This window comes from Prosopis cineraria, unplaced genomic scaffold, assembly GCF_029017545.1.
Source record: "Prosopis cineraria cultivar Desert tree isolate PC_DT_omini unplaced genomic scaffold, ASM2901754v1 PC7, whole genome shotgun sequence".
NCBI classification, from domain to species: domain Eukaryota; kingdom Viridiplantae; phylum Streptophyta; class Magnoliopsida; order Fabales; family Fabaceae; genus Prosopis; species Prosopis cineraria.
The window spans coordinates 28,630,241-28,642,830 of NW_026555338.1; the positions used below are offsets into that span (position 1 = coordinate 28,630,241).

At 31.0% G+C, this 12,590-nt stretch overlaps 2 protein-coding genes across 2 annotated transcripts; one reads left to right on the forward strand and one right to left on the reverse strand.

Annotated features, from left to right (window-relative positions):
* Positions 1-846: 846 nt before the first annotated feature.
* LOC129314862 (agamous-like MADS-box protein AGL15) lies at positions 847-4,759 on the forward strand. Its single transcript, XM_054958346.1, has 8 exons — positions 847-1,308; positions 2,113-2,188; positions 2,717-2,781; positions 2,869-2,968; positions 3,066-3,107; positions 3,603-3,644; positions 3,746-3,918; positions 4,360-4,759. Exons 1-8 carry the CDS (start codon positions 1,127-1,129, stop codon positions 4,445-4,447), a joined length of 768 nt encoding a protein of 255 aa, XP_054814321.1. The 5' UTR covers positions 847-1,126; the 3' UTR covers positions 4,448-4,759.
* A 2,430-nt stretch (positions 4,760-7,189) lies between these two features.
* On the reverse strand, positions 7,190-8,143 carry LOC129316695 (protein BPS1, chloroplastic-like). Its single transcript, XM_054961092.1, has one exon. It carries the CDS (start codon positions 8,141-8,143, stop codon positions 7,190-7,192), a length of 954 nt encoding a protein of 317 aa, XP_054817067.1.
* Between the last annotated feature and the right edge of the window lie 4,447 nt (positions 8,144-12,590).

Genomic DNA, 12,590 nt, shown 5'->3' on the forward strand with positions numbered 1-12,590 from the left:
CATCTAAATAATATAAAAATTAATTATTTTTTAAAGTTAAACAATCCAACCAAGCAACTCTTATTGAAAAATTATAAATGTGATTATTTATCTTTTAATTAAAAAAAGTTTATATGAGTTGGATTTTGAGAGTTCACCAGAATCAATATATATATTTAAACTTAAAAAATGTTAATAAAATTACTTACAAATTATCTGCCAACAAAATCTTCACATTAACAATAAATTAGAATTCATGACTTTATAGGTTATGGACAAAAAATTTTACCAATCAGATCAATCTTTATTAGCTATCATCATTTATCTTTTAATCTCCATACAATATATGAGATTAATGAATTTTAATCTTTAACAAGACATTTTCTTACAAATTAAAGAAAAATCACGCAATTTTTTACTTTGATGATAAAATTTAAATTAATATAAAGATAAAACTGTACTCACAAATTTTTATGGTTATCGGTGCCTAAAAATGCAAAGTTATCGATTTAGTCTTAGTTTAAAGTTTTATTGTAATATTACAAAAAAAGGTTTATTGTAATAAACTTATAATACTATGTTAAGGTCAATATTTAAAGGTTTATATATGAATTTGAATTCGTTGAGTAAAATGTGCACAAACACAAAGGAAAAAATATAACTTGCCATAAAAAAATATAGATATAAAATTAGAAACAGCCTAAAGAAGCAATGGAAAAATAAAAGAAGGAAGGAAGTGGGACCCACGAGAGAACCAATAGCACGAAAACGCTCTAAATGTGGCAAAAAGGAGTCATGCACTACTCTAAATAGATAGATACAGAGCCATGCAAAGAAAGTTGCCGTTTCCAGTCTCTCGCCATTTGGGGTTAAAACGCTCTCTCTTCTTTCTCTCTCTCCCTCAATCTCTCTATCGCTTCTTCAAATTTAGACCCTTTCCCTCAAAAACCCTTCAAAACACCAAATGGGGCTTTAGAAATTCCAGAAAGGAAGCTCCTTTAGGGGTTGCTAGGGAGGAAGGAAGAGAGCTCAATCAGTTTCTCGAAACAGAGGTCTCTGGATTGAACAACGTATTGATTCTGATTCTGCTCCTGGTTCTGGGTGTTGATCAGTTGGGTCTCTGTAATTTCTTTCTGTAGTTAGAGAAATGGGTCGAGGGAAGATTGAAATCAAAAGGATCGAGAATGCCAACAGCCGGCAAGTCACATTCTCCAAGAGGCGTAATGGATTGCTTAAGAAGGCTCATGAACTTGCTATTCTCTGTGACGCCGAGGTTGCTGTGATCATTTTCTCAAATACAGGGAAGCTTTTCGAGTTTTCGAGTTCTGGGTATGCGTTTAAATTTTCTTGAACTTTAGATTTGATTGCATGTTGTTTTTTCTATCATACCCTCTGTTGTTTCTGTAAACTAGGCTGGAAAATTTCAGCGTGTTTGTGTAAGTTCTGTTGACATGAATGATGTCGATGTTGTTCCTCTTTTATATGTTTACATTATTTGCATGCGCTATTTTCTCCCATTCCTTAAAAAATTAATTTTTATATATTCGAATCGTCTTTTTCTTCTTTGGTCCTCAGTGTTTTGTGTAAAATTCCTTTGTTTCTGATGTAACTCAACGCATTTCTTTTCGGTAAAAAAAAAAAAAAATACATTCTTAGATTACTTCTTTGCACTGTTTAAATTATCTTATGTTGAACTCTTCTACCTGACTATTGTAAGCTTCTTGAAGTGAATTTAGAGTACATAAAATCTCGAACTTTTTGTCCCCTCCTTTTTCTGGGTTTTGACCTCGTTCATATGACTTGTCTATCGTATTATGAACTTCAATTGCTGATTGAACTTGTGTTCAGCAATAAGATGGCATGCACTGTTTCACTGCAACTAAACGTCTTCAAAATTTCTATGTGCCATGTTAATTCTGTCCCCTCCTGATATCTTTGGTGTAAATTTCATGTTGTTGCTAAGTTTCTCTGTAAAAGTAGCATCATGATTGTTTTTGGCTAGAAAAAACTAACTTGATCTCATATATACTTCTTTACATTCGAGTAAACTCAACATATGGCCGAGCAAATCATATACCATATTTCCTACTAACCAAACATGTGGTCATTTATACTTGCAATTTATTCTTGCAGTATGATGAGAACACTTTCAAGATACAACAAATGCTTTAACCCTTCAGAAGCTGCTGTGATGGAATGTAAGACAGAGGTACTCTGTCATATACCCATTAGCAATTAGCTTATTAAACCTCAAATTTTTTCCTGGTTTGAGGTTGCACATGGTTTCATGTTCATATAGCTACATAGAGTGCTTTAGCCCCTCACTGTGTTGTCTGACTACAGCAGAAGTACATTATTTTGACCTGATAATGAAATACATTGGACTTCTCAATATCTCCTTCTTGATTTACATAAAACTCAGTTTTTTCATTCTTCAAGCTACAAAACTTATTTGTTCGTGGAACTGCAATGTTAATCTAGTTTGCATGTTTTATTTACCTGTGGACTCTCCTTACTACTTAGGTATAAGTAATTATTTTCTTGAGTTATTTTCTTACTACTATCATACGGACTTTATTGAGTTAAAATTGCTCGACTTCAAATGGCAGCGTCTAGCAATTGAATTTTTTTTGCCTTCTTAATCATTCTTCTATTGCTTCTTGCATTAGGTACTTCCTGATTGGCATTTCCCTATGATTCATTTATGGGATTATCATCTAACAATTTTCTTTTTCAGAAGGAAGATCCTAAGACAGTGCAGACTCTGAAAGATGAAATTTTAAAGCTAGAAAAAAAGCAGTTGTATGTGTTTTCAATGTGTTCATGTCTTGTTTACTATATTTTGCTAATTTGTGTATTTCTTATGAATATTAGCTTCTGATTCTACAGACGCTTGTTAGGTAAGGACCTGACAGGGTTGAATTTGAAGGAATTGCACCAGCTAGAGCAGCAACTGAATGAAGCATTATTTTCTGTCAAGGAGAAGAAGGTCTTTCTCATTTAACTTTATTCTCTATTTTTTTGTTCCTTAGTTTCAGCGGCTTTTCTATTTCACCAGCTGTGAGACCTAATGTTTATTCTTACAGGAGGAATTGCTTATGGAGCAACTGGAGCAGTCGAGAGTACAGGTATACTGGAATCTGACCTTACCATGCCAGCTTTTTCGGAACTAGATAAATTAGCCTTCAAATTAAGGAGACATAGTGAGCCTTCTGTTTGTAAAAGTCAAGGATTTTTGTGTTAACATGGATTATTGCAAGGTTTTAGATCACCCTGAAAGCATGAAGGTATTCAATCATGACCCATACCAAGCAAGCCTGAATGAAATCAAATTCCTTTTAATGGATAGTTTTCTACCCTTGAAAGGGAGTATGGTAGTTGGTTTTCTTAAGTATTCCCTATATGTGAGAATTACCTATAAAGTTCAATAGTAAATAGTGATTGGGCTTGAATCCCAATCTCCTCTGGTCTCTCAAATTGACACAAGTTTATGGATAAATTTAAATCGGTATCAATTTGAGGATTATGTGTAGCTTCAACCTGCATTTATATCTTCTCAAAAGTTAAAAGGGGCTGGAATTTATCTCTTTCATGTAGTAATATGTTTAATATATTCTTTTCAGGAACAAAGGGCTATGTTGGAGAATGAAACTTTGCGCAGACAGGCAAGTACTCTTCTCCCAAATGCAAAGATAATTATACTAAAACTGTACATACAGGAATGATGCATGGCTGATGACTTCATTTTTCCTGAAATGGATTACAGGTTGAGGAGCTTCGCTGTTTGTTTCCAATAACTGAGCATGTGGTCCCTTCTTTTCTTCAATACCATCATATGGAAAGAAGGGACGTCCCTGTAAATAATGGTATCATATGTTCCAACTTGGCCAGCAACTGTGAAAATGAGAATGGAGATTCAGACACTACCTTGCATTTAGGGTATTCTACTTTTCTATTACCAAACTTATTATTCAGTTGCTTTAAATCCTTCTGCATTGCAATATCTCCATGAGAAATCATCACTATCTTTTGTTGATTGTTATGCTAGAAATACTCATATATCATTTGAGTTTATGGTGGTCTTAGCTGCTTTGTGATCAACATTATAACTTCTGGAGTTCTGCTTTGTATCAAGGATAGAACTCAGATGAATTTTCATTAGATGTTTAGCTAACAGGTTTTCATTAGATATTTTTATTGGAGAATTTTCAGAACAAACACTCGAGAAATTTTACCTTCTATTTCTGTATCAACTCAACATGAATAAAATATATCTGACATGCTTCCATGTTGCATTTGCGCTTAAACCAGTCAACCTAAGAACGTTAGTATTGTCTTAGGTTCATTATTATGGGCTCATATATGGTTCCTGTCCTGTAGGTTGCCCACTGATGTTCATCACAAGAGGAAGGCACCTGAGAAAGAAACATTCTCCAATGACTCTGAATCTCAAATGGCTCTACTCTGATCCCAATATTTGACCAACTTAAATCAAAATTAAAAATAAAACATGGGACTAGTTTAGTGCAGTTATAGTTGTGCACAGTAAGAGTTTAGACTACAGGTGAAAGGTAGGATCCCTAGTGTAGGTGACCCCTCCCAACTCATAAGAAGTAGATTTTGGCTCTCCTCATGTAGGAGATTTGCAGGATGCAGAAAATTTTTTCCCCAGTTTTCTTACCAAATTTCAGTGAAATGAGCTGGGAAAAATGAAAATTATGAACCTTGTTTTGAAATATCTCCGGAAGAGGATGGTGCTTTTCAGGTTTATTTATATCAATCCATTGTTCATTTTCAAATGTCTTCTTCCTTTCTCCTTGATCAGTTATAGCTAGAAAACCTGTACTTGGCAATGTGGAGATAAGAGAGTAATTCACAAATGGAGTTTTCAATCATCCTTGGAACTTCTATGCAACGTATGCTCTGTAATGCCCCTCTTCTCATGTCATTGGGAGATTGAAAAGAAAAACTCTTTTTTAAAATGTCATTTCATTCCAAAAACAATCAACAATACATACACATTGAAAGAGGAAAATAGATAAATAGGTCATTTTTGAAGAAGGGTTCCTAGTTTTCCATTCCAAAATTTAAACATATACACACACACACACACACACACACAGTTGTTTAGGTCTCTCATAATATAATTAAATATCACAAAATCCATTAACAACTGAGCATAGTAAAATAACGAATAATTTTCAATGAATCTTATGATATTTAATAATTGTATTGAGGGGATTTGCCCGAGTTGGTTGTAATTCTCCAAAACAAAAAATCAAGAATTAGATTCTGCACGATATTGCTGAGTTGTAAGAAAATTTATCTCCACCGGTCTTAATTTTTTGATAAGTAACTAAATTTTGATGTAAATCCCAACCTTAATATTCATCATAATAAAAAGAAAAACTTTCTATTAACTAATGTTTCAGGCTGAATTTCTTAACAAATAATTTTTTTATTAAACTGAAATTAGTAGATTAGATTAATAGTAAACATGTAATTACATAGTTTTATTTAGAAAAAATTATTTATTCAAAAAAAATTACTTAATTTTCTTTTCAAATTAGATAATTGATGAGAAACTCACATTTGGGTACGAGTTGCAAAGATTCAGGGCACATTCAAATGCCCAAAGTCACGCGGAGAGAGAAAGCCCAAACACGTTTGTGCCCTCGTGAATTTTAGGAACAATAAAACTTACCCTCAAACTTATCTTAATTATTAGTTATTGATTTGATTCTTGAATTTTAATTTTTATTAATTTGATCTCTTATATTTTTTAAATTATCATATTAGTCCTTTAATAAATTAGCTTCCAAATTAATTTAATTTTTTCAATCTAATTTCTTATGCTACATGTTATTCTGTTACTCCTTTCGTTTAAAAATTTAAGACATTTTTTGAGGAATTAAATGTTAAAAAATATAAAGCATTTTTAATCTTTTAAGGTGTAATCATTGTCTTTTTATTTTTCAAAAGTGTCTCTATTGATAGTGATTTTATATTTATTATAGGATGTTCAATAAGAATAAATATGAAAAGATAGAGTTAGTTAGAAAATAGGTAACTATTTCATTGGGGTAAGATTTGATTAAAAATATTTTATATTTTTTAATGTAAGGACTATTTTTTTAAAAAATTATCAAGCATGTTTGTTTCTACTTAAATTATGTAAACTTCATTTCCTTAATTCACTTGGCGGTGGTGATAATAGTTTATTATCTATATTAGCAGATTTTAATAGTATTACCTTTTTTTTAAATAATAATCAAATTAGTACACAAATTTTAAGGACCAAATTGGTGTTGAGAAAATCGATAAGGGAGATTAAAATTTTTATTATCATTAAATTTTATGTTTAAATTAATTTTAAAAATTGCTCATGAATTATGATTATTAATTATCTTTCATCAATGGAGTTACGTCACGATCCGTTGCAAAACAGCTCAGATTTGGGCTGGAACAGCAAGAACGGCCGAGATATGTTGCGAGCTGCAACTCAGCAAAAATATTAATTGCTCTCTCAGACTCACAAAATTAAAACGCCGCGTTTTGATGGTGTAAGTAGGGTCACTTTCCTTAGAACGTGGAACACGTCGTATCCAGACTAATAACAGTACTCAAATAATATTGATACGGCAGCCGGCAGACTTTCGGCCTTCTGGTTGTAGGTATTGCTCAACTATACTGTTCCTTGTCAACACCTTAACGTGTTGAAATTAATATTCATATTCATACTTTTCTAAAAGATACGTATGCCAATGGCCAAAACAACTTTCTTTTGAAAGATCAATGCTTCATCCGATTGACTTTGTTGATCACTTTTTAAAAAGTTGAAATAATTCACTTGATAAGTAATTAAATTAATGTTAATGTTTTATTGTAAACAAAATGTACAAACTATCTTAAAAATAAAAAACATGTTTATATAATTTATTTACTCTTTAAAAAATTTGTAATTTCATTAAATTTTGTTTTTAACATTAATAAAATTAATAAAAATAATTTATAAATAAGACATAAAAAAATATTACATTATATTTAATATATTTTAAATATAGGCACACTACAAAATCAAAATCACTTTTTTATTTTTTAATTTTTGCCAATATTTACATATATTTCTAACATCCAATACCCTCCATAGACATGACTCTTTGGGGAAAAAAAAACCTTAAACCTATCAATCTTGACGGTGAACTTAAAATCAAACAACGGATTTTCTAGGTGATCGGTCTCTGAATCTGAAGCAGTCAATCAACTCGTTTCTCTGTGTCATGACCTTGTTGAACATATCATCAACCTCCTTGCTTAGATCGTCCAGTCCCTTCTGGAACAAATCCACCTTCTTCTGCAACTCCATGGCCGCATCATCTTTCACGGCATCGTCGGATTCGGAAGCAGCGAGAAGATCACCCACAGCGTCGTTGATCTCTTTCACCTCCTTCAAAGCCGGGAGTTTCTCACCGATTTTGGAATCAAGAGGGGCAACCACCGAGCTGGACCCTAATTTTTTTCTGATCTCCATGTACGAGCCGGCATCGCCGGCTACACCTGAAAGAACAATTCCACACACCCAGAATCCGACAGTTCTTAATTCCTGAATAGATTCTCCAAGAACCCTCTCTTTGCAAGAGAAGCCCTTTGATTTGTCTCTTCCACTGCAAAATCCACCCTCCAAATTGGGGCTAGTCTTATTCTTACCAGGCCCAATTTCGATTCCTTTCAGGTAATCTTTCGCAGAAGAAGCCGATTTCTTGAACTTAATCAACCCAAAAGACAGCGAAAGCCGAGATTGGCCGATGAGAGAGAGAGAAGAAGAAATTGCATTAAAAAGCTGAAGCAAAGCCAAGCAATAGTTGAGATACCCTTCAATAGAATCGGAGCTCCACTTGCTAATCGGATAATCGATATCCACAACCAGATTCGCGAAGGCCTTGTGAGTCACCTGTAACAGCCCAAAGAACTTGTTGATCCAGGACAAGGACAGGTTCTGAGAGCCGGCGTGCTCCAAACTAAACCCTAACTGAGCAACCAACTTTGAGATCTGGGACCGAAAATCCTGCAGAGAAGCAGAGAGAGCATGTTCCTCCTCGGAATCATGACGAAGGGGTGGGGTTTGCTTCTGATACTTGGCGAATTTCTGAAGTAACAGTGCCATCAGAGATGAGAAAAACACAAAGCAAAGATTAGAAATTGAAAGAAAGCGAGAGAGCCTGAAGATTAGGTTTGTAAGGTTCAAAACGGAGGAGGAGGATAAGGTTTTATATAAGAGAGTGGGAGAGAGAAGGAGAAGGAAAAGTCAGAAACATGGGGTGTGGTTTTGGGTTGGGAGGTAGTCAAATCACTGGACTCGGTTTTGCGTAAACGGTCCGTTGAGACACGTTGTTCTTGATGGGATCGCACAGGTGGGCCCACTTGCGGGACCTGGAGGGAGTTTCCCAGAAAATGAACGTGAAATGGAACGATCTAGAGAGAAGATGATGTGTTTCTCTCTCTAGATCTTTCCATATACAACGGTAAGATATAAAAATATCTCTCAAGTTCGGTCGCAACATTAACCATTAATCATTTGGATTTTTTTAAAAAATAAAATTTCAAAAAATATATAAATAATAATTAAATTCTTTAAAACATTATAATTTTTTTAAAATTTTTGAATACTTTTTGACATTAATAATTTTAAATTAAATAATTAAATTATTTTTTATTTAAAATAAAAATAATGGGTTTGGTTTAATTTTTTAATCACAATTTTTATTTAAATAATCTTAATTTTTGTTTTATGAATTTCAAAAATTAAATAAAAAATTATAATTTCTCACATGAATTTTTTATCATTGGTAAATAAATTTTAAAAATAATATATTTCAATCACAACTTTTATTTAAACAATTACAATTTTAATTCTATTAATCACAAAAATTAAATAAAAAAATTATAATTTTTTTATATAAAATTTATTTTATTGTTAAGTTCAAATTGAAAATAATAATTTTTTTATAAATGAAACTTTGAATTTTACCTTACTTTTATATTTATAACATGAAGATTGCAGGCTGTGGCTGAACTTTCTTTTGTCTAATTGCTTTTGCATGTTTGACATTTCAGTTGTATTTTCATTGGACGGATTGTGGTGTGGATGTTACATGGTTTTCCGGTGAACTTATTTTTAGATGATTCAATTCCATAATATAATTTTTTTTTGGGGCAAAATGAAAGATTGGTGATATTTTAGTTTTTTTGGGTAAAACATGGGAGTCAGATTTTAAATGAAAAGGTAAAACGCGTGGTAAATATATTATGTACATTCAATGGAAGATAATGCAAATATTGTTAGAAAAATAGTTTAAACTTCCATGGAGAATTGGAGATGCACAAAAATTTTAAAATAAATAATTATGGATTTATGGTAATAAATAACAAAATAATAAAACCCCTCCTTCTAGTTTGAGAAATACTCAAGTAAATCGAGTACACCATGTCATTTGTGATTTGTTTAATAAAAATATGATATGTAGATAGCATTAAATATAAATTAATTTTGATTTCAATGATAGTAGAGAAGGAAAAAGCAAGAAATCAAATATATATTCTATTATAAAAATAAAATTAATTTAAAAAATATTACACATGATTTTATTTAGATTACTTGAAGCATTTTATTTGAACAAACCACGAATGATGTGATACAATCAATTTATCTAAGTATTTCTCTTCTAGTTTTAGTCCCTCCGTTTATTATTTGGTATTATATATAAGATACTTTTTTAAAGCATTGTGTTCAATATGAGATATTTTAAATATTTTAAAGTGTAATTAATACAAGTTTTATTAAAAATGCTGGTAATTAGGGGTGATTAATTAAATTCTATAATTAAGAATAAGCACTAATGACTTGAGATTACAAATAAGATCAAATACATGACCTTCTATATAGAATATAATTTATATGTCACTAAGATACAATGCCACTAGTATATGTATGTACATTTTGTATATGGGTTAAAGGGCAAAATTGTCCTAGAACTTTTTCTTTCAGGGGCACTTAACACTCTAAATTTTTTTTTGGAGCATTTTTGCCCTGAACTTTTCAAAAAGAGAGTATTTTTACCCTACCGTTAGAAATTACAAATATTGACCGTTAACTAAAGTTTGATAAAGGGTCAAATAATATATTTGTCCTGAAACTTTTTTCTTTAAGGGCTCTAGATACCCTAAACTTATGTTCGGAGCTTATTTACCTTGGAAGTTTAAAAAAGGAAATAATTTTGCCCTGCCGTTAATATTAGTTGTTACTTTGACTTTAATTGCCATATATAGCCATGCGGTATTAAAAAAAACCTAAATAACAAGAATACTTCTATTAACATCAATAATAATTGTAAGAACAACTCCATCAACAACAAACAATTTCAAATCATCCAAAATTATATCTATACCTGAAAATAATTAACTATCCATTGAGTCAATCCATAAGAATTTAGTCATGTGAAAACTCTTTTCTTCTATATTTGACAATTCCATTATCTCACTTAAGTATGATGACTCTATGGACTCTGACCTTAACTAGGACTCTTTTGAGGGCTTCATAATATCAAAATTGACCATGGTAATGGTAGTGAAAGCAGCAACTTGGATGTTATGCGAGAAGCATGTGGCAGTTGTTGAGGGAGAACAAAGGCAATTTAAGGGAAGTTAGGAATGATGAATTTGCTTTGAAGGCAAAGCGATAAAGTTGTGGACTTGAGTGACCATTTCTAGGGGTTAAAGTATTGCGCCAGCTGTGAGACTTCTTGTGAGGCTGACAAATTTTAGACACTTATTTTTCCCAACTTCACATTTAGACTCCAATCCATGATAATGTAGGAGCTTGTTAGTGAAAAAGGAGCAAGAGGAAGAAGAGGATGATAATGATGATGATGATAATGAAGGTAGCGCAAAATTACTCTTTTTTTAAAACATCCAAGGTAAACAAGCTCCAAACAAAAGTTTAGGGTACCAAGCGCTCCTGAAGAAAAAGTTTCAGGGCAAATAAGCTATTTAACCCTTGGTTAAACTTTAGTTAACGGTCGACGTTCATAATTTCTAATGGTGGGACAAATGCTCTCTTTTTGAAAAATTCAAGGCAAAAATGTTCTCAAAAAGAGTTCAAAGTATCAAGTGCTATTGGAAAAAAAGTTCTAGGACATTTTTTTCCCTTTAATCCTTTTGTATATAGTAATTGGACAAGTGAAATTGGCTATAACTTACTAATTCTTTTTTTCCCTCCCTTTTGAATCCATGAGACAAGTCCTCAAAGTTTTTGCATAATCTTAGAAATTGTAACTCCATACGAATCATTCATCAATTTCCTCTCACATTTAGGTGGTAGATGAAGAAAATAGTACTATATAATGCCAATATTATGAGCATAATTAGTAATCTAATTTGCATAAAAAAGTTTTCATTAAAAAAAAAAACATATGATAGCCACTTTCTACTTTTGATATAAATCCATTTCTAATGATCAGTTGTGTAGTGAATGATATAACTTATAATCAAAGTTGTCAAACTCATGAATTTAAGTAAACTTGTAACAAAGATGCAAACTCGAATTATAAACTCGGATGTTTGACTTGTAAGAGTTTATTTTTATTAATAAATAACCATTAAAAGTACATAATTAAATAATGAAACTATAAAATATGATCATACTTTGATTTAAGTATATTTTAAATATAAATTATTGAAATTAAATTTACCTATATTGATAGATTATCACAATAAACATAAAAATTTCAAAATAAGGCAACTTAATTTGTTATTTTTTTATTAATATTAATATTTATTTTTTGATTTTTATTTTTCTTTTAATTGTGTTCTATCATTTTTATGAAGCAAGTTTTATAGAGCATATATCTAATTTTCTCAACTCAACTAAAAATTGACAAGTTTAGCAAATTTAATCGATTGCATCTAATCTAAGTTTATAAGTAAACTGACACAATTTTATAAACTAAAAATATAAAAATTGTGAACTTGTAGAATTAACTTGCAAGTTTAATTAAGTTTCATCTATTCCAAGTTTATAATCGAATTAACACAATTTTATAAGTTAAAAATATAAAAATAATAAATTCAGAGAGTCAACTTAAGAGTTTGACAACTATGCTTACAATCTTATTTAACAAGACTTGCTACTATTTAATGATTTATAAGAAGTTCAATTTTCTTAGTATTTAACAAGACTTGGCATTATTTTATGCCTTCTTTAATAACTCACATATTATCATGTTTAGCCTTCTTTCAAATCTTGAAATGTTTTGTCAAATTAATTATTAATCTGTCATAGCTAAAAAAAAAAAAGCTAACAATAAACAAACGAGTTTAATATTAAACTAGTTGAACATTGCTTTTTTGTTTAAATTAAAATTTTAAAACACTTTCACATTGTTTTACAAGTTTTTACAGAATTCATTTCAAGTATAGTTATAACCATAACCATATATAGATGAGATGTTTTAATTAGTTTTTAATTTTTATATCATATTATGCAATATAAATTACTTTTTTGTAATAAAAGCGCGCGCGCTTTTATAAATAGCTTGAGTGATATTGAAGCATGA

What these genes read in the sequence shown, in the direction of transcription:
- LOC129314862 (XM_054958346.1), top strand. Translation starts at nt 1,127, where the DNA reads ATGGGTCGAGGGAAGATTGAAATCAAAAGGATCGAGAATGCCAACAGC. An exon ending in TGATGGAATGTAAGACAGAG is followed by an intron (nt 2,189 to 2,716) that starts GTACTCTGTCAT and finishes TTTCTTTTTCAG; the next exon opens with AAGGAAGATCCTAAGACAGT. An exon ending in TTTCTGTCAAGGAGAAGAAG is followed by an intron (nt 2,969 to 3,065) that starts GTCTTTCTCATT and finishes TTATTCTTACAG; the next exon opens with GAGGAATTGCTTATGGAGCA.
- LOC129316695 (XM_054961092.1), bottom strand. Translation starts at nt 8,143, where the DNA reads ATGGCACTGTTACTTCAGAAATTCGCCAAGTATCAGAAGCAAACCCCA.